This window comes from Centroberyx gerrardi, chromosome 1 (assembly GCF_048128805.1).
Source record: "Centroberyx gerrardi isolate f3 chromosome 1, fCenGer3.hap1.cur.20231027, whole genome shotgun sequence".
Classification (NCBI taxonomy): Eukaryota; Metazoa; Chordata; class Actinopteri; order Beryciformes; family Berycidae; genus Centroberyx; species Centroberyx gerrardi.
Window position 1 is genome coordinate 5,929,748 of NC_135997.1, and position 25,200 is coordinate 5,954,947.

General features: G+C 40.1%; 2 protein-coding genes across 2 annotated transcripts in view; both read left to right on the top strand.

Annotated features, from left to right (window-relative positions):
* Positions 1-4,545: 4,545 nt before the first annotated feature.
* LOC139909202 (transmembrane protein 138) lies at positions 4,546-9,563 on the top strand. Its single transcript, XM_071896192.2, has 4 exons — positions 4,546-4,663; positions 5,110-5,281; positions 5,904-5,979; positions 8,122-9,563. Exons 2-4 carry the CDS (start codon positions 5,156-5,158, stop codon positions 8,232-8,234), a joined length of 315 nt encoding a protein of 104 aa, XP_071752293.1. The 5' UTR covers positions 4,546-4,663; positions 5,110-5,155; the 3' UTR covers positions 8,235-9,563.
* Positions 9,564-11,688: 2,125 nt separating this feature from the next.
* ddb1 (damage-specific DNA binding protein 1) overlaps positions 11,689-25,200 on the top strand; it is a 37,901-nt gene continuing 24,389 nt past the window's right edge. Inside the window, exons 1-10 of the mRNA XM_071896180.2 lie at positions 11,689-11,818; positions 12,886-13,034; positions 13,156-13,272; positions 14,848-15,069; positions 15,880-15,994; positions 16,712-16,809; positions 20,496-20,654; positions 21,349-21,432; positions 21,849-21,965; positions 24,508-24,610. Coding sequence (XP_071752281.1) covers positions 11,758-11,818; positions 12,886-13,034; positions 13,156-13,272; positions 14,848-15,069; positions 15,880-15,994; positions 16,712-16,809; positions 20,496-20,654; positions 21,349-21,432; positions 21,849-21,965; positions 24,508-24,610 — 1,225 coding nt within the window. The 5' untranslated portion in view covers positions 11,689-11,757. The remainder of the gene's footprint in view (positions 11,819-12,885; positions 13,035-13,155; positions 13,273-14,847; positions 15,070-15,879; positions 15,995-16,711; positions 16,810-20,495; positions 20,655-21,348; positions 21,433-21,848; positions 21,966-24,507; positions 24,611-25,200) is intronic.

Genomic DNA, 25,200 nt, shown 5'->3' on the forward strand with positions numbered 1-25,200 from the left:
CTCCACCCCAGGCCACCTTGTCTGTTTCTTGTGTATTTTTTTCCTGTCCTGGGGCATTTTCTCTGCCTCCATGTGATGCGAGCAGTCATGCGAGGTAGGGAAATGGTGAAGCAAAGTGGAAATGATTTTAGGTTTTATTTGCATTGGTTTATGGCCTGGTTCCTGTTATGGCTCGCTCCAGTCCTCGATCTGGCTGAGAAATTCAGTTCACATAGTCCATCAGTTTGGATAATTTTCTGACTGAAAGATGTTAGTTATGAACAACTTCTTTCTCAGACTATTACAGCATTCGCATTGTTTCATGAGGCTCATTTAATCTGTAATGTATCAGCAAGTAATTGGTGTAAAACTAAATTAAGTTAGAATTGTAATAGTTGATAGCATTATTAATTTGAAGCTCTTGAGCATCCTATGTTTCATGGTGGATGGAAACAGTTTTTTTCAGGCTGGTTAAGAAGGTGAAGGGTTTGTAAAGTTTGCTTGAGGAAGCCAAGGATCCTTCCAGGTTGTTCCAAGAAATAAAACACAGAGTTTATATAAATATACTCATATAAATTAGCCAGTAAAAGGCAACAGTTACTAGGTCTACTGTAATTTCTATGTATCAGATGACTGCTATGAACTGTACCTTGGGAAAATTTCCACAAAACCCATGGATAGGATATAGGACATAGAAAATCACTATATTCCTTTAATATTCCTCGGTACTTATAGTGAGTATGCCATACATACATACAGTTGAGTTTACAGTGACGTTATCGTACTTTATAGTATCTCCTATGGCATTCCTATAATGTCCTGAGGATATTATAGGATATTTATAAAGTTTGTAGTTTTGCTGTATAATAATATCCTTCTAAAATATACTTTTGGATTATTAGTTATTTTCCATAAGGTTCCCATGGACACACACACACAAACAGTCCACAACCTGCTGTTCCCTAGCTGGGCCTTCCATGAATCTGTTTGAGATAACTTTGAAAGCATCTAGGCTTTGAAAATGGGCCGTAAAACATGTAAACCTTTCTGCATATCATTCATTTTCAAAGACCTTCTCGCAGCAAGTGAACAACACCTGGCTATACACATTTCATAGATGTTAGGTGTACACAGATAACATATCTCAGAAAAAGCAGGGGGACCTCTGACCTCTTCATAAAGCCTAATGGCACAGTATTGGTGTGTGTGTGTGTGTGTGTGTGTGTGTGTGTGTGTGTGTGGTAGTAATGCAGATTAACCACTAGGTGACATTGGTTCTCCTCTGGACTGGTTCCAGGCAGCCTTCCTAGAAGCGTTACCGTAATCTTGAAATGAAATGTGACTGAAAAAGTACAGACAGCATCCACTGATTACCTGTCATCATTTGCTCATTGGTAGCTCCAGTCTTAACCTGTTGTCATGTGTGATAAATATCAGCCCACAGTGAACAGCTTTTCCTTTTTTAAAACAAAGCACACAAGGAAATAGCCTTAAAAGTTTATTATTCAGTACTTACTTTCAACTACACTTACAGTATACTGTCATGAAGGTGTACATAATGGTAAAATATGAAAACAAACAAACCACAGCTCATAATATGTCATGGCAAAAACATTGTGCCCCTCTATTAGGCATGTGGTGGGATGAAAGCTGTGACCAGGGCAGACACAAGCTGCAGATCCGTGTTGCGCACAGCCTTGTTTGTGGATACTCATGAGTGTGCGTAGTTTGGAGAGATTTACGCAAAGAAACTTCAGCCTCTGAACTCAATCTTCATTTCACAGACAATTTCAGGTACACAGTCTTGTGTTTTGACAATAGTTTGACGGTAGTTGTTGATATTCTGGAATACTATATTGGTCAGGATATCACTCCTGTGCAAAGCAACAAGCTGTTAGGGGGTTTCTTAAGAAGATTAAGTCGGGCAGTACTAAGAACCACAAGATGGTGGCAGAATAACAACCACAAATGCTTGACTTCTTATTTAGATCCCCTTTGTGGTCAAAGGGTTAATTAAATATCTGATAGACTGGTACATTTTGCATTGAACTGAATGAAAGGAGAGAGGGGAAAAGATGACTGTGATGTGCCATCATTTTCCTCTCTCCTGTGCCATGAGTACACATCATGGCACTGGAAAAACCTTAATCAAGATACAGTGTTTCACCTTTAACACATATTTGTCTCTCTCATTCTCTTGTATTCTTTCTCTTTATTTATACACACTGATCATCCAGTTTTCACCAGCAGCCCAGTAGTGCTGGTAACCCGGTCTCAGTGGCACAGCTTCAAGAGTAAGGCGGTATTCAGTCTCGTAGCTGACCCTCCAGTCCTCCTCAGTGTTTAAAACTGGTCCTAATCTTCCTCACACCTGCCACAGCCGTGCCAAGCTATAAATACGTCTGCAGTATATGCGTCTGGGATCATAATAGGATCCACCCGGTGTCACCGTGAAGAAGCCTGTTGCATAGTGAGCCTGGCTCACAGGTTGCCCTCGGAGCCAGGCAGGTTGGACTTACCTGCTTAACTAATACCTCCAGTGGTGGCAGCAGTAGTGAAAGGGCTTTTTTTCTTTTCAATCTACCATAAATGGTCAAGTGGAGGAATGGTTTCTTTGTGTAATGGATGAGAAGTAACTTGAAGGGACACCTCAGTGGCTGTTTTTGTTTTTCCTTTTTTGCTTGGATATCATGCGATCATCAGAACAGGATGTTCTCTTGAGGGAGAAGCTGTTGGTGAATTGTCAAAATTGCATTGCTGGTAAATGGTAAACATTGATTTCATACATCTTGTTTGTAGAGTTAGCTATAATGTAACGCCATTCAGTGGTGGAGCTTAATTTGGAAGTTTTGTGGTTGACTGTGATTTATCTGGACATTTGGAAAAAAAACCTCAATGTAGAATGGTTTAAGAGGTTAAGGTTTGTTATGCGTATTTGTCAAAAGCATAACAAACAAACAGCGTAACATTTGTAGTGCTGACACTGTGTAAACTGTAGTCCTGTTAGGTTTGGTGTTGTGCCGGCGCAACAAAATGGCATTTTGTGGGATAGGAGAGTGCTTGTTAAAAATTGTCAAATCTGCATGAAAAAATCTCACATAATGAGGAATACAGCAACTCATAAGAATAGACTGCCACAGCAAATATTCCTTTTTAATTCCTTTCCTCTGCTCTCTCACCTATAGTTGAAACGTGTCAGTTTGAAGCAATAAAGTGAACATTGTGTAATAAAAAGGAAGATTATGGTGGCAGTCTATTCCTGGGAGTTGCTGTCTTCCTCACTATGGTGAGATTATTCATACTATATAAACTGTATTCATTCATCACCGCCCCAGTCTATCTTTGACTCCATGTTTTGTGGTTCTGTTAGAGACTTAGAGGAATCCAGGTTACTCATTCCTCAGTCACTGTTGCACAAGCTGTTGCTAGAAGCACTGGGGCAGTATCCCAGGTCTCTGCCTCCATAATCCTCCCGCTGGTGTGAACCGCACCGAGAATAACCGTCATTCACAAGGCAGGAGGTTATTTGGTCATCCATTTCCAGTAATTCCTTCGTAACGTAGGTATGGTGACCAAATATTTGATGCTAGGGCAAAGTTCTTCAGCAGTTTTCTCATTAGAAGCTATGCATTTAAGTTTAAAAAAAAAAAAGTGTTCTGTTTTTCAGCATTGATAAATGGGTGGCCCACTGTGCTTGCGGGGTGTTCACATCACTAGGTCCAGGTAAAATGAATTGCTCCATGTGAAATAATGTGCTGCAGCTAGTTTGGCGTCTCCTCTCTCCATTATAAATTACTATTACTGCCGCAAACTTGGCTCTTGCATAGCTGGAAGTGAATCAGGAGAAGTTATATGATGTTTCTGGGTGAGTTTGGTTGGAATATGCAGAGTATCTGTTTTTAGGTTCAGATGGATGCAGTCCAGGACGTTTTGGGGGCATGTCAGTCTGCCACAGACTGTGAGTTACACTGTAAACTTGGTTTCCTCCCAGGCAAACAAGAGCCGACATGATGTGTTTCTCCAGAATAGTTGTCTAATGTGTTTCTCCTATCTCTTTCCACAGAATCTCTGTTGGATTTTCCTTTTGGAACTGATGTCTCCCTATTAGTAATATGATGCTCGGAGAAAACGCAGTACACCTTCGCTGTCACAGCTTGCCAATGCTGAAGGCTATCACCATGACATAAATTATAATGTGCCACCACTTCTTTTTGAGTTGGAACTGTGAAAGTCAACACTCTTAGCATGCTGGCATCCACGATTTCCAGGCAACTCATCCCAAAGCCCAGCTCTGCTTCACATTTTGAAAGGACTTCACTACTTTCGAGTAAACAGGAGTAATAGGAATAATACAACGTTTTAGCCCCATTTGCCATCAGACTTTACCCTCATTTGGACAATCAAAGTGGACACAGGAGACACTTGAACGCCTCACGGAGACCCAAAGCAGCCCGCACCGCTGTGTGTGGATTGTGTAATGTGTGTGTGAGTGCAGCGCAGCCTTGGATCCATCGTGGAACCACAGTCCGCCCGGGCGCCCAGCCTTCGGGCCGGAGACGCTGCAGACCAGCAACTACTCCCTGGTGTTACTGATCCAGCTGAGCCTGCTCTCCTTCGACCTGTTCGTCAACTCCTTCAGCGAGCTGCTGAGGGCCGAGCCGGCCGTCCAGCTGGTGCTTTTCATGTAAGGCGACGGTTCCCTATGGTGCAGATTGGGACGGTTGTTACAAGAGGGAGTGCTGCTATTTGGCTGTTTGGCTGCTATTCCAGAAGCCAAACATTATCTCAGGCTCAAGGGGAAAACCAGGCTAGAAATAGTATGCTGGAGCCACTGCTGTAATAAAATAGCATGACACTGCCCATAGACAGTAGGTTTTTTAATGAAATCATTCTTTTTCTGTTCGCTTTATCTATACCATCACATCTGCTCTTCTCTTCTCTTCTCTTCTCTTCTCTTCTCTTCTCTTCTCTTCTCTTCTCTTCTCTTCCTTCCTTCTTTCCTTCCTTCCCTTCCCTTCCCTTCCCTTCCTTTCCTTTCCTTTCCTTTCCTTTCCTTTCCTTTCCTTTCCTTTCCTTCCCTTCCCCTCCCTTCTCTCTCTCTGTCTTTCCCTGTCTGTTTTCCTCTTACAGTATCCAGGACATTTCCATCCTGTTCAACCTGATCATTATTCTGTTGATGCTGTTTAACACCTACGTGTTCCAGGTCGGCCTGGTGGCCATATTACTGGAGCGATTTAGAGCTCTCCTAATGCTCTCTGCACTATATTTGACCCTCAGCATCATCCTCCACACCTGGATTACGGTATGTACGTGCAGAGATGGGCAAAAATACATTAAAATGTATCTTGTTACAATTTAGAAATATTCCTTCCGCACATAATATCAAAGTGCTGTGTATTAAATAAAAATGAAAATGTATTTCGTATTTTCAAAACACTCAAAGGACATCCTTGAAAGAGTGACTCTGATGAGGAAACAAGATCCTCCAAATCTGATAAAATCAGTTTATAAGGTGATTGACCAAAAACAAGATATGACACTGGGATAATTACGCAAACTGCCAGATGTCCAATTTCCTATTTCTGGCTAGGATAGAAAAATCTGAGTGTCTGAAAGCCCTTGAACACAACATCTTGCAACATCTTTTCCTTCAGTCTGATTCCAGCAATTCAATCAGAGGCTTTATAATGTAGCCGTGATCAATTATTTATTTATTTTTACACTTGAATATACTCATCAGCCCACTATCACAGCATTGAGCTGTTCAGTATGTTCAAATACATGTAGTGGAAGTAGTGTAAGAGTTAATTGGCTTACATATTTATTAATACAGTAAATTACACAATGTAGTATTCATATTCATTGATGATTGGTTGTTAAGAAAAGCAAAGTGACCTTTAATGTTGTCTTTATCATCTTTGCAGAATCTCCGCTGGTTAAGCTCTAACAAATTTATTTGGACAGACGGACTTCAAGTGCTGTTTGTCTTCCAAAGAATTGGTAAGATTTCATGTTAAAACCTGTTTCTTCTTAATGGCAACCGAAAACATTTATTTTGAATGTATTTTCACCTTATCTAAACACAATACCTGTTCAGTTTATATTGTCTTTCTTGAGCGTTGCTACAGACAAACTTGTGCAGATGATTTGTCTTATTACAAAATACTCTGATGTCAGTGTTTCAGAAAAAGCAGAGTTGTAATCTATGTATCATTATATTCTCGTTTACGTGTGAATTATTTATTCTGTTCACATCCTCCCTTGGATCAAATGAGAGAAGTAATCAAGAAGAGATTTTAGAGACAAACAATATTGGAGATTACTTTTGGAAGGCAGAGAAATGTCATGTTCCCAGTGTACAGGAGACGTAAAACAGAAAGATGACAGAGAAATAACTTTGATCAGCAAACAACAGAGCTTTTCCATTTTTGTTTGTCCTTAGTTGAATTTCAGAAGTAAGAGACAAAGTCTGCTGAGGCCTCATTTTAGTTTTTCCCATGAGCGAATATGTTTAGAAGAAGTGGGCTGAAAATACGATCTCATCTTGAATTCTGCTTTTTAAGTACACAGATTATACACAATTCTTATTCAATTTAAGGACAGAGTACAGCTGTATCAAGATCCATCCATCCTCTTGGTTTTCCGTTTACTTGAATGATCTCAGACGGCCATATGGGTGTGATTTTCATACACCTAAGCTCATTAGTGGATAAAAGGATTTGTCTGGTTCCTGTTGTTCTCTGCAGTTGATGTCTTATTATCCAAAGGAAAGTACCGGTGTTATAATGTTTTGTTTGTTTTGTCTCTGTATTTCCTCTGTTGCTTCAGACCCACCCAGACTGTTGCTCAGTGTGTAGAGAATGTTGTGAGAGATGATTCAGTGTTGCATCACCAGCCGCAGTCAACACCTCATTCATTTTGAAACTCCACTACATTATGCCACTGTAGACTTCGGTTGTATTTCTTTTTATTTTGCACATAATTGCAAATGCTGGTAAAGGTTGCCCACTTTTCTCTGTTTTTGCATGTTTTCTTCATTATCTTCCAAGTTCAACTGCATATGACCTTTCAGTCAACCTGATCTAGCGACCTTGTTCAAAATCATAACAATGGAGCCATTCACTGTGAAATGGCCTATGAATAATGTAAGGTTGAAGGGGCATTAAGTAATTACCTCTGCCAGCAGAGCTGGAAGGAGGTTAGGCTATGTTTTCACCCATCTGTCTGTCTGTTTGTCAGCAAGATATCTCAAACAAGTTACAAACAGATTTGGCTGAAATTTGATGCACAGATTGCCTTTCGCCCAATGATCAGTTGATAAGATTTTGGTGGTGATCTGGATCTGGTGTTTTCCACCATTAGACAATTTTCTTTTCATGTTCTGATGGGAAAGTCCAACATCCGGGACTTCAAAGTCAGCTGTTGAACAGTAAAACAGAAAATCAAACCTGGAAGACAAACAATAAACAAAAACATAAACCGTTACAGAGGCTGCAGCTATGCAAGTTGGACAATTGTTCAATTACTGTAAATAGTTGCTAGTGGGTTGCACTTTACCGAGTGCCTGACTGACGACCAAGAATGGCAACAACATTGACAGCTCTCTGGCACAGCCTACGGTGGCCTGTAATTGACAAAAATAATTGAAATTCACAGTTTCACAACCGAACAAGGAAACTATAATTAGAGCAGAGATCCAACAGAAACATCTAGTGAAGAGATAATCTGACGCAAAGTAATACTGCTTTGTCATTTGCTTCTTTGGCTTGAGAACAAAATGTCTTGCGATTCTGATTGCTCACTCATAGCACCGTCCTCTATCTTTGAGCAGTTGAAAATGTGAGAAGGTTGATGGAGCGGGGAGTTTTTGCTCCAAAACAGAGTATGGGTCAGAAATTGAGTTTTGAAAGCCAGAAATCTCAGCACCTGACCATGTAATTGTTGAGTCATTGGTATTGATCAACAACCCTAGCAACTCCCTGCAGTTATATTATGGTCATTTTTTGCTATGGGGCAGTACAAATCTTACTTAATGCACCTTTAAAATGAGAGAAATAACGTTAAAAAAGTGAAGACAAGTGTATTTTTCTTTAGGTTTTCGGTGTTTGTATCAAAACCTCTTAAATATTTTCCTCTTCACAGCTTCTGTGTTGTACTACTACTTCTACAAGCGGACCTCTGAGTACCTGGGCGACCCTCGCCTCTACGAGGATTCACCGTGGCTGAGAGAAGTCTTCGCCCGGACCAGACAGTGATCTGGTCTCACACTGTGCTGCAGCTGAACGGGGCCGAGTCAGATAGGTTCAACACTGAAGCACACACCATGCTATAGAGGCCAGAGCTAGTGAGGCACAGCGGATGGGCTTGATGGATCGTTGAGGACTGTGCCAAGATCTGGTAAGGCACTTTAGACTGACAGGACAGGTAAAGAGTACTGCTACTGTGAAGGTCTGGAGATATAGGACATGATGATCCATGATTTCATATTGTCTTGGTACCAGTCACCACATGCCCTCTTTTCTTTTACCTTGTAAATACTGTACATTCAAGAATATATTGAGATTGTTTTATACAAATTAAAGACTCTCCATGTTGTGTCCAGTTTGTTTGCCTTGTCTGCACTGACCAGGTTCAGCTGTGTCATGGCCTGGCTGGCTTACATCCAGCATGTCGACTGTCTGTATAAGATCTGACTCAACTTGTGTGGTCTGCATCTGAGCCTGCAGTGTTTCACAATCTGGTAAAACTGGCTGAAAACTGCCAGTTTTTTCTATCTCCCAAGAAGCATTCTGTTTTAGTAGTTACAATTAAGATTATATTTTGTAATGCAAAAGATTTGGATAAGAATAACAGTGAAATTTCCAGCTGCCTTCTGTTTCTACATTTTCTTGCGCTAGTGTTGGAAATAATTCTGAATTCATGAAATGCAGCTGGCTAATCAATGAAGACCAAATCATATGAAGCCATGGCTTGTTCCAGGCTAATGGACGCAAGGCACTCTTGGTTTTACAACCAAAAAAGCTGGAAAACGAGGAGGGTCAATTTCCTTGTCTGCTTTTACTTTGTACAAATCTTTCAAGATCTGGCACTTCAGTCATAGAAATTAAACACAGTGACTGAAAAGTTTCTCTCAACGTTGGAACTCAAGAAGCCATACATAGCTTCACCCCAGTTTAATTCAACCACTAAAATCAGAGATGTCAGGCTTAACTCTTTGATACTGGGAGGTACAGCCACATCGTCATGTAGAATATATCAGGAGCAGAGGTGCAACCTTAAAATGTTGAAATATCCATGGGCAGAAGAAAGGCGCCACACTCCATCTCTCGCCCTCTGTTTGATGAAAATCATCATTGCTGAAACGCAGATATTTTTAACTTTAACATAAACTAAGTTTAACTTAATTTAACTTTAACTTTGGGATTGGGAGTGTGGTGCCTATCTGTTGTCAGATTGCACCATTAGTAATTTATTTCACTGATGTTATTTCATTCACATGTTATTGTTTTGTCTTTCTTCTGTTTTCTGAAATGATTGAATTTGGGTTATCAGACAGAATGCCTTGTGAAAGTTTTGAAATGTATCTGTGTGAAATGTGTTTTGTGTGTACAAATGGTTTACATTTTTTTGTTTTTGTACAATAAAGGAAACCAGGATGGTGTGTTACACACTGCTGCCTGTGTTGTTTCTCAGTGTTTCCAGGCCAGAAGACACCATCAGTAAATCCTGTCACTGTTGAATGCACAGCCTTCTCAGAAACAATATTTCAATTTCTGCATGACTCCCAAACCGATGCACAGTGTTGTCCTTTTGTAGTTAATTTTTATTAAACAGGCAAGTCATTTAAGAACAAATTCTTTATTACAATAATGGCCTGGCGTTGTCACTGTGGGCAATTGTACATTTTACCCTGTAAATGTGTACATTTACCCTGCAATGTGCACATTTCCAAAGGTAACTCTGGGCAAGGTTGTACATTGTCTGTTTAATGTGGGAGGAAAACACTAATCACAGTGGCATTGCGTGTTCTGTACCTGAAGATCCTAGGCTGGAATTTAATCAGATTAAAGTATCAGCTGCCTATTGTTTACTGATACTTTAGAGCTTCATTGACATGCTAATTAGCTTTATGGAGTTGGTTGATTCTTTAAAATCATTTGCACAATATTTAGAATGTTTTGGCGCATGTATATCTATTTATGCAGGGATGAAATGAGTTCCATAATGCACTCACTGTTGGACTAACCTCTAAAATGAATCAGACATCAATTTCTTGGTCAGACAAGATCTGCAATGGGAGATCAGTTATGGGGTGGAAACCAATATGAAAGATTTCACTCTTCACAGACATTTGAATATGTGTTTCAGAATTTGATAGCTTACTGTTGAAATCTTTCACATAACTAAGTCGGGAGAAAATTAGAGTGATACTGAGTGCTACTCTAATTTTACCTCTTATTGTTGGAGTGAACGAAGAAATAGAAATCTATCTCACTGATTTCACTCTTTTCAAGAAATGCAAAGCAGCACCTCTGATACCACTTTTTAGGAAAGTCAGAGTGAATACTTGCCATGGTATCAGTAGATCAACAGGGGTCACTATACTCAAAGGAAACTTCAGGAAAAAAACATCAAAGTAACAAAGGGAAAATGATAAATAGGCTTAATCATTACCGATGAGACATGTTGCCAATACATTTTGATAAATATTTATGGTACAAGTTGTAAATCTCAGTGCTTTTTGATCATGTAGAGAAAATGGTTTCTCAGTTTCTTAACAAATGTAGATACTAAGCCGGGATTTTATTTTAGATGACCTCCTAAACCTGTTGGTGGTACAACACTTAATAATATTATGTATAATTTTTTAGTTGGATTCAGTGTCTCACAAGGCAAAGAAAAAAAAAAAGAGAATCCTTCAAACTTGCACTCTTGCATTGGTCTGTGGATGACTTCTAAGGACAAAGGTTCAAAAGTGTAAGACATAAAAAATAAAAGTTTAAAAATGGAACTGAACCTGCACTTTCTCCAGACCATGAGCTCATATTACAATCTGACTTTTCCATTGAAGTAATATTATTTTAGATTAATTACAAATATAAATCTTTGTATGTCCGATGCATTGCTACTTTTTTATTACACTTCCCTGAACAAGAGCTGATGAGAGTAATGTATACAATGTATGTGTACCTTTTTTAAATTAAAATATCACATTCAACAAGTGAAATGGTGTAATATGATATATAATATAGGCTATGATAAGATGATAATATATGATATATATATATATATATATGTACATAACTTTCAAATAGTCAAAACAGCACTTCAATGTATTTAGCCTATGTACAGTATGTATTGATATATGGTGTATTTTTTTACAGTATTTTTGTGATTTCTTGAACACTAAAATATTTTCATCAAGCATTTTCTATCAAATAATTTAACTTTGGTAATGCACATAAACATAATAATAAATTAGCAAATTTTTTGCAGCCCACTGATAGTCAATCTAAATAAAAGAGATGTATTTATATATATTTTTTATTAATTTATAATTTTTTCTCACTCGCCACTACGTGTTTTGCACACTGGACTTTTAAACCAGCGGCCCTCCGCGACCACAGGGGGCGCTGTGAGAAATAATCCTGAGCTTGAACTGCGGCTGCCTAGCTAGCTGCTCAGCTAACTACTTCCGGAAGTTTTAATATCAATGGTGTTTTCACTTGTGCAAAACTAAAACACTCCTCCGGTGTTCAGTTTCTGTTTTTTTCAAAAATGTCGTACAACTACGTGGTAACAGCTCAGAAACCCACGGCAGTCAATGCCTGCATCACAGGTAAATAACCGTTATTTTTGTTACATTTTGTGCAGCGACAAAACATCGCATCAACATCGCGGACATTCGCCACCTGCATGCTAGCTAAGCTCCCGCGCTGGAAGTCGAGCTGCTCCAGACAGGCCCACAGCAGCTGCTAGCTTTTGTTTTGCTAATGTTTTAGAGCCAGGATAAGGCCTTGTTATTAGTAGCCATGCACACATTAGCTATATTACACGTATCCCGTCCCTGTTTTGTCACGTCATGTTTACCAAACTTCGCATCAAAATAACGCCACATCTGCTGTGTCGTACGTTGCTTACTGTTTTGGACCCAGTAGCGAAGACAGCAAGTTAACGTTAACGCACACTATAACGCTATAAAACCCTACCGTGACTTGCCATGATTGAACCTAAGTCTGGTAGTGACGAGAGGAATTGCGGCTTTGACCCATTTCACAGCCGTGAATTGTGTTATGTCACCTCGGGGGCTTTTTAAAAACATGTAATAGTCGTGCCTGTAAATCCCATTACTAAAGTTGGAATTTGCCATGTCAGACTTATTTACTATGGCTTGTCTATCTCAAGCAACTCCACCGTCTATCTGCCTTAATAAGCCTAATACTATGAACCTGAAGTCCACCTTATGGTAAAGATGCCAAGAGCTACACTTTCTGTATTAATGTATTTACAATTCTGTGTGAAAATGCTCCTTAGCCAGGCTTTCACAATATACTTGCGATGTTGTAGATTCAACTCTGGTACCTAATGTTTGCTGGATGTTATTCACCTTTTCTTAGGCATCTTTCCCTCTACTCCCGTTCTCTCCCCTAACCTTACAGTGTAATAAAGATAATGTAAAGTGTCATCTGGCCTGGCTCCTCACCTCGGAAATGATTAAATTCCAGCAATACTTGCAGTACTGACAACATATTTATTATTAAAACCAATGCGTTTCAGCTCATGACTAGACTGTTGCTGGAATTTTCCTCTTTTCCAGTGTTACCTGTCCATTCCATGCACCTTGTCAGTGGGTGAAGTTGTGCCAGATTTTTTTTTTTTTCATCTTCTGCCTCCTCACCTCCACAGGCCACTTCACCTCTGCAGAGGACCTGAACCTGCTCATAGCTAAAAACACGCGGTTGGAGATCTATGTCGTCACAGCAGAGGGGCTGAGGCCCGTCAAGGAGGTGGGCATGTATGGCAAGATCGCTGTCATGGAGCTCTTCAGGCCCAAGGTGGGTGGAGTAAATTTTGTGTGTGTAGTAAATATGGTGGTGGAGGCAATTCATTTGTGAAATCAGACTGAAGCCTCTGTGTGCTTTGTCTGTGATCTCAATAACTTTTTGCCATGTGCAGGGCGAGAGCAAGGACCTGCTGTTCATTCTCACATCCAAGTACAACGCCTGCATCCTCGAATACAAACAGAACGGAGAGAGCATTGACATCATCACCCGCGCCCACGGGAATGTGCAGGTGGGTGCAAGTAGCAGTGGAAAAAAGATTCTTGACATTCAGTGTATGTTGATAAACCTAATAGTATGAATTTAATAAATATGAAATTCAAGAGGTTCTATTTTTGATGTGGATGGTTGACATGAAAAATAATATCTTTTGACTGCTCTCATTAATTCAGTCAAATGTACCAAAATTTGTGGAGACAACTGTGTAACCATAATGGAATCTCATTAATCAAACTTACGCACTGGTTAACTGCAAAGAAATGCAATGATATGATTTCAGTTGGCTGCTAGCTTTATTCTGCTAGCTCATTTAGACTTTTAGTGTCACTAATTTGCTGTAATAGGATTTTGGTTATTAAAAATACTGAGGTCCCATTCAAAAAAAATACAATAACTGTGAATGGTTTGCCAGCTGTAGCGGGCTAGAGAAAACAGTTTCAAAACACAGTGTGTAAAAGTAATATTAGAAGTATATTAAAAAGTAATATTAGAAGTATATTAATATTAAAGTAATATTAGCCGCAATTGAATTGTGATAAAAAATTCTACCTCTTGGTAGGTAAGATATTTATTTCTAATATTAAATATAGATGATGGAGATTTTTCCTCATATGTTGAATGTTAGTTAAAGATACATTAGAGAGAATAGCTATTTCTGAATATGAGAAAAGGATTGTGGGAGTTGTGTGAAAATTTGCAGCTAAGGTGTGAAGATTCATAGTTAAGATACATCTTTCACAAATTAGATACTGCTAAATAAAAAAAGCAAATATGATTTGTAGAAAATGATTTTCTCAAGTCCTGTGAAGGAGTGACTGACTGACCTGAATGCTTGTTGGGGGGGGGGGGGGGGGGAGAACAAACAAACCCTGAACCCTGCACTCGTTACTATTGGTTGCTTGTAATATTGGTGATCTATGAATTGAAGGTTATTTTACTGTTGTTCTCATTTTAAGTCCCTTTGCATGAGAGCACCAGCTAAATGACAAAGATGTGAAAACTTTGCAATGGCAATATGTGTTGAAGCAAAACTAGAAGAAATGTCTTTTGTGTATTGTGTGTGTTTTTTCCTTGTTGAATTACAATGTATATTGGGCTGCTAAATGAGAACAACCAATCATCATGCTTGTTTGGCATAGGTTATGTGTTTAATATTTTGAATAAACATGAGCCTGCAGGGCTCCAGACTAAAAGGCTCCATTGGCCCTTAAATGTTAAAAGCAGAAGGGCCAATTCAAAGTTTTAGGCTTGGAATTTATGGTGGATTTACAAGAATAAAAAAGGCATAGCTATTTGTAATTTGTATGCAATCACATTATTGCCTCAGGATACATCAGCGCCACAGTCAGCATTTCACTTGCTGTCTAGAGCTCTGCCTGGTGTTTTTATGCATTTCTTTTACATTAACATGCGAGTAGTCTGCTTATCTGAGAAGGTGGAAATCAAAGTTTTGCATTAAGTCTTTTCAAACAGTTCATATACCATGAGAAATGCCTACATATACTCTGCTATGTCTGCATTTTTCTCCTCTTAATCCATGTGTAAAATCTATCCAAATCAAATGCTGTTCGCTTTTCAACATTGGCAGGATCGTATTGGGCGTCCATCGGAGACAGGGATCATTGGCATCGTAGACCCAGAGTGCCGTATGATTGGCCTGCGGCTGTACGACGGGCTGTTCAAGGTGATCCCATTAGACCGGGAGAACCGTGAACTCAAGGCCTTCAACATCCGCCTGGAGGAGCTGCAGGTCATCGACGTTCACTTCCTCTATGGCTGCCAGGCTCCCACCGTCTGCTTCATCTACCAGGTAGGGGAGGGGCTGGCTGGATGGATGGATGTCTGTGTGTGTGTGTGTGTGTGTGTGTGTGTATGTGTGTGTGTGTGTGTGTGTGTGTGTGCTCAAGGGAATAGGAAAGACTCTCTGTTGTTAAATTCATGCAGTTATGAATTTTGAATTGAAAATTTAACCTGGAGGCCATGATGCGGTTTGAGAGATATTTACATTTTGGCCTGTAACAAAACTCATTAATTCAAAATGCATTTGAGTTGTTATGTTCTAACCAGTGATGGGAATTGCATTTAATAATATTGCTGTTTAAACAAAAGTTATGTAACTTAAGTACTCAAGTAATGCTAATGTAAATTTTGATTAAAACGTGTTTACCATGTAGAACACTGAATTCACTTTCACTCATTCGACGGGGCTTCACCATAATCCAAAGATATTGTTTGTATTTGCATTATATTTATGATGAAACTATAACCGTAACTTTTCATTGAAAGTTACATAAATATATTTTGACGTCAACTATCACAACACTTGCCGTCGGTTAAATTCTCCATTCCCTTGTTTTAACAGTCACAGTCGGTCCTTGTCAAAGCCGGAAATGTTTTGATCTCTTGTCAGGGATGGAAGTGTGGGGGACATGTGCTTTTGTTTGTGTTAGGATTATGGATTTGGTGTTTAATCAGTTTGGGCAGCACAGAGTTTGGGTCCATATACATTTTGTGGTGGGCTTTGCACTGAATCAGTTCTCACAAATGTAGATTACAGTAATGTTGTCTGCATACAAGACATTTTTGAATGTCTAATCTGGTGTGCTGTTCTGTACCTCAGGACCCCCAGGGCCGCCATGTGAAGACCTACGAGGTTTCCCTCAGGGAGAAGGAGTTCAACAAGGGCCCCTGGAAACAGGAGAACGTGGAGGCTGAAGCGTCCATGGTCATCCCAGGTGAGCAGAGATGAAGTGATGCAATTAGGGATGTATGAGCAAGAGAAAAGTAATCTGGGACTGTCAAAAATAACTGGATTCACTGGGGCCGACTGAGGGCAGACTGGGCACTAGAGCTGAACAGTTAATCCAAAAAAATCGGAATCGCAATGTGAAACGTCTGCAATTTCCAAATGGCTGCAATTAATTGCTGAAGAGAGAGGGGCGTCTAAATGGATTACTGACCAAGGTGTTTTAGAGCTCCAGGGAATCTTTGGTCCAAGAATCAAGTACAATATTGGTGAAAACCTTTCATCATACTCAAACTCAGTAAATCCTGAACACTGACATCTATTTTTTTTTTTTTTTTTTTAACAAAATCACTTTTCTTTTCTTTTTTTATTCATGACAAGAATAACTTGTGATGATATGAATCACAGTTTAAATCGCAATTGCAATATTCTGTCAAATAAGCACAATTAGATTTCTTGTCAATATCTTTCAGCCCTACTGGGCACCTTGGAGCAGAGCTGTGTGAGACAGGAAGCCAGATTTTAACTGCACTTGACTTTTCTGGCATCATCATTTATCATCTTGTTCTAAATCTGAATCAAAGTAGGATTTCAATAGTGGCTTTTGGGTGGTGTATACAATATTAACTTGTTTAGAATTAGAACAGACTGATTGTGTGAATTGTGTATCTTTATAATGTGATCCACTGTTTTGCCTGTATTTCAGTGCCAGAGCCATTTGGGGGAGCTATAATCATAGGACAGGAATCCATCACCTACCACAATGGGGACAAATACTTGGCCATTGCACCACCCACCATCAAGGTAATCACATCAAATGATTGCCCTTGTCAGTTGTCTGTTTTTGTCAACTGTCTCTTTCAGAAGCAGCACATTTACTTGTTATAGGATTTTTCTGACCTTTTCCACTTTGGTAGATAAGCACTACAACATTTTCCTCAGACATGCACCCTAATCCAAAGCAAGCCCAATTAAAAGCACTTGCACTGCAGTATATAATTGCTTTACTTGGTGTGTAGTAAAACACTAAGAATCACATTATTATCATAGTGTGAAAATATTGTATTGGGAGCAGTAACATCTCACACTCTTAATTGGGAGGTAAAGCAGAAAGACAGCTCATTAGCCACATTTCGTATAAAGCTACTAGCTATGGTAGTATGGCTGTTCAGTATATAATGACAAGTACATGATCTTAATTTAAGCCGAAGATGTGGCAAAGCATCTCATTGGTATAATGATGGAAGGCCCTGCATCAGCAATAAACAATGAGTCATTTTTAGGCAGATTTTTGCATAAATGCTTTGGGTAGGGTACAAATTTGTGTATTATGGAAACCAGAATACAATTACAAACTAGTGTGAAGTCAGCCAAAGAGTTGACTTCATGCACTGTCATAGGTTACTATCATTAGCTAGATAGGATAACAGCTTACCAGGTTTAAGAGAGATGCATAATATGTTGTGATTTGTATCAGATTGTAATCATAATATAAAGTAAAATCTCCATTAATATTCAGCGGATGTCAGGGAAAGAAAGGTTTGTCCAAAAGTGTAAGCACATTAAATGGACGTTTTGTGGAAAATGTAGTCCTATATCCATAGCTTTTTGAAAAAAAAGACTGTAGATCACCCAGAGGTTTACATTGTATAGTTTGCTCTTCATGAATTTTGCAATACATGTTGTCAGTTTTATACCGGACGTGACGATGACTTTAGCTCCCCATAGACCATCGCTTTTACTGTTGCCTTATCAAAATGCAGTCTGTACTGCTCTTCTCACATTTAACAGAGCTCAAGACCCCAAGGAGCTCCTTAACAGCATCCCGTGTCTATAATTAGGAGAATGTTCTCTCACTATCGCTCCGCTCTCCAGCACTACGGCCTCATCAATTTTGGAAAGAACATTTTAAATTGTTCAGATGTAGTAACTTCTACATTGGGGTTTGCAGCTTTGCCTTGTTTGTCCATTCCCAGTTTGTCCTTGCCTCCCCACCCCCCAAACACAAACAACAACAACAAAAGCTGTAATAACTCTACTACAGCTGCAACTATTGACTGTTCTGGTTAACTGAGCCTTCTATTGAATATTCTGAAGTTTAATTGATTATTGATTAGAGGTTTGAAGGAAACAAAATAAAGGAGTTAGAGACAGTGTAACTGAGCACCAGTACATTTTCCATTCCTTTCCATGTACTCCCACCATGGTGTACATGGTGTGTGGGACAATATGTCGTCATGGTGGTGTCTGTCTGTCTATAGACACATTCTTGTTTTTCTCATGCATGTCAAAATAACTCAAGAACAATACATGATAGAAAATTCACACTTACGCTTCAGGTTCCCCCTATAGAGTGTGATGATCAGATTAGATTTCTGAGCATCTTGCTGTATAAATTTGCATATTAATGAGGAAAACCTGATTTTTTTTTCAAAACTACTGTACCTCCTTAATGTGTTAAATATTAGCTAATTTTTTCATGAATTAGCTTAATTAATTACCTCATTGGTATATATTATGTTTAATATATCATGGTGATTATGGAGGGACATTAGGCAGCTCAAGTGCGTCCTGTTGGTAAGACAGTGCCATATGTTGCACCATAATGCTATCTTTACCAGAACTGTATTGTCAATTAAAAACAACAAGGCAACAAGAAAAATCGGTTAAAGCCTGCCTACTAAAACTGACTGACTACTTGGAAGATGAATAGGTTGAAATGCTCACAAACCTTTTGTTGTTGTTTGATCCTGGGAAGAAACTCATATGTGTTCCGCTTGTTCTGCCTTTCTCTACATCTCCAAAGTTACCAGACTTACAGTTGTCTTGCAAGCTGTCACGTTGCTGCTATGACCCTGTATCCACAGCTAGCATTAGTAGTCACTGCTCAGCAGATGCTTGAGGGAAGTGGCAGTTGTGGCTGCTGTTGTTGCTATGCGACCATTCATCCTAAATGAAGTTTAAGTTTTAATATTTTGGACTTTTATGCGCCTGGCGTGACATTAGTATTCAGCTGAAACATGCTCTCCTTTCAGCGATGTCAGGAAAACACAATAGCGTGTCTTTTGATGTACAACGACATTTCTGGCAACTAATTAATAAATTGTCACTCTTGAGCACAGTAGGGAAAAACGGGTCATAGATATCAAAAGTGCCACCAGCATGGGGGTGTGCTGAGGGTGCATGAGCACATCACACGCTGTTTGTAGACTGGTTTATACTTGGTGGGCAAGCCAAGTGGATTCCCCCCTAGCATCTAACAAGCTAATTACCTGCCATTCAAACGAGAGGGATGTTAGAACTTTGCCAAGCCGTGAAAATGAAAGTGGAAGCACAGTTTGAGCTGGAAAATGAATGTAAACAATGCCACAGGCAGGATGATTGTGAAAATAGGTTTCGCAAAGGTTTGATCAAGTGAGAAATTCACTCTGCTTGTGGAGTAGACGGCGATAACGATGCTGTCTGTTTGAGTGAAAATTAGAATGTTAACAGACTAAAGGCTAAGTCACACTAGACAATTTTAACTCTATTTGCTGTAGTTTGAATGGAGACTGGAGACTTTGGTCCGCCCAACGACTCCAGATCAGTCGGAGCCCCACAAGATTTTTTTAAAATGTTTGATCTGGTCGGGCCCGGTCTGGTCGGGCCCGGTCTGGTCGGGCTCATGTTGTGTGAAACGATCCGAGACTGAAAGTGAGTAGTGACACTGGGAGTTTAACTCAAGAGAGAAGAAAAAGAGAGTGAACCAGAAGAGAAGTCACCTTTAACAACTCCCAGTCTTGTAGATAGTTTACATCAGTAGAGATTCCCAACTCCCCTTTCTCCACTCTTGATAAGTTGCTATACAAGTTAATTGGGAGGAATAAATCCCATATAAACACACAAGTATGCAATTACAAATTACGTGAAAGAAGTCTCATACAAAATTCGTCATCAATGTTATCTTTGTAATAATGTCACTTCAGAATACTTGGTAAGGTAAATGTAAGCTGTAGCTTCTGTAACATGAAGAAAGAAATGATAGAACACCTACTTTTTGTTCGGGACAACTGGGAAAACGTTTAACAATGACAAAGTCGGACAGCGTGTGATTCCTCGTTTGCAGGTGTGTGCTGCCCATCTTTGCCCCGTTGCATAGTGTGAACAGTTTCCTGACGGGACGGCAAGCAGACCGATCGTTGAGCCTGTATGTAAAGAGGCTTGTAGTCTGGCCTAGGCTTAAGCTGTACCTGGGGAAAGATCCTCAGTCAGTGTATCTTTTAATAATAAAGGGAGAAAAGCAAACATTGTGAAGACAGTTCTCCTATGTGTATGCAGACATACTTGGACACGCACATGTAAATAATAAATACGGTTAGGATGAAAAATTGAATCAACTGTTTTTTGTAGTGGAGTCATTCAAGGGGCAGTTTGACACTTTATCTCTAACGTTGGGCTTTTGCAATACATCACAAGTATTTAAATGTATTGTGTTCTGTTTTCCATCGCAGCAAAGCACCATCGTCTGTCACAACCGAGTGGACCCCAACGGCTCGCGCTACCTGCTGGGGGACATGGAGGGCCGCCTGTTCATGCTGCTGCTGGAGAAGGAGGAGCTAATGGACGGTGCCGTGGTGCTGAAGGACTTACATGTGGAGCTGCTCGGAGAGGTGCTCTCTCTCTGTCTCTCTCTCTCTCTGTCTCTCTTTCCGTCTCTTGGCTCTGTTTATCCACCTGCCTTTCCTCTAGCGTTTCTCTTCTCCATTTCTCGCCTCCATTTCTCGCTCGCTTGGCTTGACAGCCCACTCTCTCTCTCTTGCTTGTTGATTTTCTCCTGCTGTCTTTTTCCTCTCGGTATCCTCTCTTACGACTGACTTTTTAATGGTTTATAGCTTTGCCTCAAGCTAATGGATCAGTCCACACTTGTTTAGAGGATGAAAAGAATAGATCTCAGCTCTTTGGGGGTTGTTTACCAGGGTTTTACCTCTCCATGTAAAGTTGATTTAGACACCGTATAAGAATACCACGCCTGAAACGAAATCCAATGTTAAAAGTAGACAGCTTTTGGCAGGTGATATCGCGTCCTAATGACTTGTTGAGGAGTTAAGAATGGTAAAATGTTTTCGTGCAAGTCTGCTGAGTGACATTGGACCTAGTATTTATCAAGCAGAGTTGGGAGTGCTCAGCTAGAGAGAGATTGCTTTTCAATCATTATAAACCACATTGTTAGGGGGAATCTGCTCAGCCATCAGGGAGCAGCACCTCTACGTTAACAGGCCAGATAAAAAACTGACTGTCTTCATTGTGCGATATAAAACTCCAGTGTAAGAGGCTGAAATCTTGTGTGTGTCTCTCCGCTGATAGACATCCATTGCTGAGTGTTTGACCTACCTGGACAATGGGGTGGTGTTTGTCGGCTCCAGACTGGGCGACTCCCAATTGGTCAAGGTAAGCAGCAAGAGATCATACAGATACTCACTGCCTTGGATCCTTGGAGTCATTTGGGAAAATTATATGAAGTTACAGAATATTATGGAATCTGACAAAATGGGATTACAGGAGGTTAAACCTTTTTATTAACCTTTTTTTGCATCTTTGACATCTCTGACATCTTTTGTTTGCCAGAAACATGTTTTATCAGGGAAATTCTTTGCTGTAGTTATGAAATCATGGAAAAGTGTTCATAATGTAAGATAGGTTTTTTTTTCTCAAATTACTTTAGCATTTGTGGTCTAATATCTTAATTTTCAAGAGAAGTTGATAAAAAGTTGATGATAAATGAGATGCATGAGTCCTCTCCCACTGTACACTTTTCATACATCCACCTTGGTTTGTAATGAGGTTTTCATATGTATTTTCTCTAGCTCAACGTGGACAGTAACGACCAGGGCTCATATGTGGCGGTGATGGAGACCTTCACCAATCTGGGGCCCATTGTGGACATGTGTGTGGTTGACCTGGAGAGGCAAGGCCAGGGTCAGGTAAACACCAGCTTGAAATTGAATACTTTATCAATCTGATAAGGGAAACAATTTTTGCCACCAGCAAAAAGGAAATCCACAACACACACAATAACAGTTATATTTAATGAAAGGAAATCAGTCAGATAGGAAAAAGGATTTGCTAAAGCATTCACTAGAGCGTGTAGACAGGACAAAGCGATTACTGAAAACACTCTAACAGTCGCTGAATACACTTTATAGAGGATGGTCTGTATTATCCATAATGGTGTTTGTTTTCCTCTTTATCATCCTCTTTGTCACAGCCTCCAGGGAGTCTGGGCTTATACCACTGATGGATCCGGCTTTCTTGAGTTTTGTTAATGCCGTTTTTGTCAGCAGAATTAAGGATGCAACATACTACAGCATAAACCTGCCACTAGCCAGAATAGCTGGGTAGAAATCTATTCAGGAGATTCTTGCTGACATCAAATACTCTGTTTCCTGTGCCTTTTTATAGACAGCACTGGTGTTCTTCTTTTTCTAGTCTAGTTTATTGCCTGTGGCCCCCTGTACACCTGGCATTAACATGCGTCTCGTATCCCAGTTGTGTCTAGGTATGATTTAGCTGGACTACATTTACACCTGACGTTAAAATGCATCTCCGCTACACACATTTAAATTGGATTTCTTGTTCTCTTGCCAAAACACAGATTGCCATGCATGTCATTTCCTCTCATAATATTTACATCCTTTAAGTTGAAGGCGCCGTCTCGCTTGTTTCCTATCCATGATGTATCCTGACAATCCATCATCTTTAGCACTTCTGTGCGCTAAAGTTTATTTACCTTTTAGCAGTTGCTAAGCACAATCTGTAGTGTGAACACAGTCACCCACGATGCAGGTTATTGCGAGGTGTAAAGGGTGTCAGTGTGGATGACTAAATGCTTATTAAGAAGGCACAATTTCTACTCTGTGCCTGTTGATGAGGAAAGGGTTTGGTATTGCTTTCTTCTTTCTGAAATATATATTCTTTCGTATGTTAGTGTGTAAATGAAACCAATTACCAAATGAATTTGTTTAATTTCGGCGGGTTCCTAGACAGATTACCTTAACAACATGCAGAAAACGTCATGGTGTCATCAATAATAACAGTTTTTTGTTTGAATGTTTTCCCCCTTTTTTATGGATGTCAGTGAGGCAGAGGGAGATAAAATAGATTAAAGTGAGGACTGATACAGTACAGAAGGTGTTTCTTGGCAGGGTTTGAGACTAGGCCTCGGGGTACTTGATCTGGTTCCAAAGGCAGCGGTCCACTTGAGTGCTGAACCGTCCTTTGGGTACAGACCAACACACACTCAGTAGTGAGTGTATTCAACCACACTCTCAAACTCATTCCAGTCTGTTGAAGGCCAGGTCTGAATCCAATCAGAATTGCTTTAATTCGCCCTGTGCAGCGAATGCGCAAAGCATTTGACCTGGTTAATTGGTGCTAACACGTTGCAAGACAATTTACAAAGAGTGGGATTGATGCACTTGGTGCAGGACAAAATGTAACAGGACCTTGCATACAGTGCAGACAAGGCGTACTCTGTGGCAGCAGACTCACTGTATACTTGTAGTGTGTTTATGTTCAAAGCCAGAGAATTGTTGCAGTGTTATAGCAGCACTGGCGTATTCACAGATGAGCAAAGTACATCTAGGTTGATAAATGGCGAAAGATGCATAAATGACAGATGTGGAAAATTCATCTAGCTTGATTGATGGCCTGAATATCTTATCAGTGTCCATGTGCAGATTAGCTGGATTCAGTCAGTCCAGTGTGTGAGTGAGTGAGTGCATTGGGAACGTGCTTTGGGGTGTTGGGTGGGTTGCCAGGCTTGGGAGGGTGATTTCCATTGGGAAGAAACTGCTGCAGTGGCAGGTGGTACAGACAGAAATCATGTGGACTTTGATATTAATCCTGTTTGACTACCAAGACCGGGTGAATAAAGAACACTCTGGTCCTTTTCAGTCGGACTGTTCAGACACCAGGACTGTTCACCTTCAGGGTGTTGAATCTCAACACTCTGGTCATGCCTTTACCGTTAGTAGCCATCACAGAGAATTGCCATTATAAACTGACAGAGATTCACACAGCTTACAGTTTACTACTACTACTACAATTACTATGACGACTACTATGATGACTGCTACCACTACCGCTACTTCTACGACTGACAGTGACTACTATGACCGACGTCTACTACAACTACTACTACTACGACCGATGGACGGCTACTGCTACGAACTATGACTACTACTACTAATAATAATAATAATAATAATCATAAATGTATATATGTGATAAACACTTTTTCATAGTGTTTTAACCATCAAATAAAAGCAAAGTAGATATGAGAAGGTACCACAACATAAAAAGATAAGAAAAGAGGGAATAAATAATACAGTGGTAAAAATAAGAGGATAAATCACATAAAATCAAGTCTATAAACAGAGCTTTTAAGAAAAAAATCACCCCTCATGTCTCGGTCTCTGTATTTCTGTCCTTATCTCTCACTTATTTCCCCTTTGCTGCCTTCAGCTGGTGACATGCTCGGGTGCGTTCAAGGAAGGCTCCCTCCGAATCATCCGCAACGGCATTGGGATTCACGAGCATGCCAGCATTGACCTGCCTGGAATAAAAGGTTTGTGTGTGTGTGTGTGTGTGTGTGTGTGTGTGTGTGTGTGTGTGTGTCGTATGAGTGTCTCTCATACGACATCTGTCCTGTTGCCTGCCTCCGCCTCCTTCTCAAGTCTTGACTTTATCTGGACCTTGATCCCGTCCTGAAATGACAGTAGAGCTACATCAGCCTGCACATCTGTTTGCCTGGCCTAGCCAAGACGCCAGTTGTTGCCAGTCCCATCTCAGCGTGAGATCGTGAGCAGATGGGTTAGGTGTCATATGTCTTGGCTCGGTTCTTTCAAACCCATTGGAAAATTGCCATGGGTAAGTTAGGAAGCATTTGTTTTCATTTAGCAAAGCAACAAGAAGCATTGCAATTCCTGTCAAGTTGAAGAATTCCGTCAGGTTTGAACACAGGCAGACTCCCTTTAATCTCTGAAAATTAGACTCTTCTCCCAAGACTGTTCTCTGATGCTTGAGTGAGACGCAGAGGCCAGTTAAGGTCTTCTTGCACTTGTTAAGCTTCAGTTGTTTATTGACCAGCCCTGCCCTAAAAGTCTCAGCTGCTGCCTCTTACCCCAAGCCTCTTGATGAGAGGCAATTATTCACTTA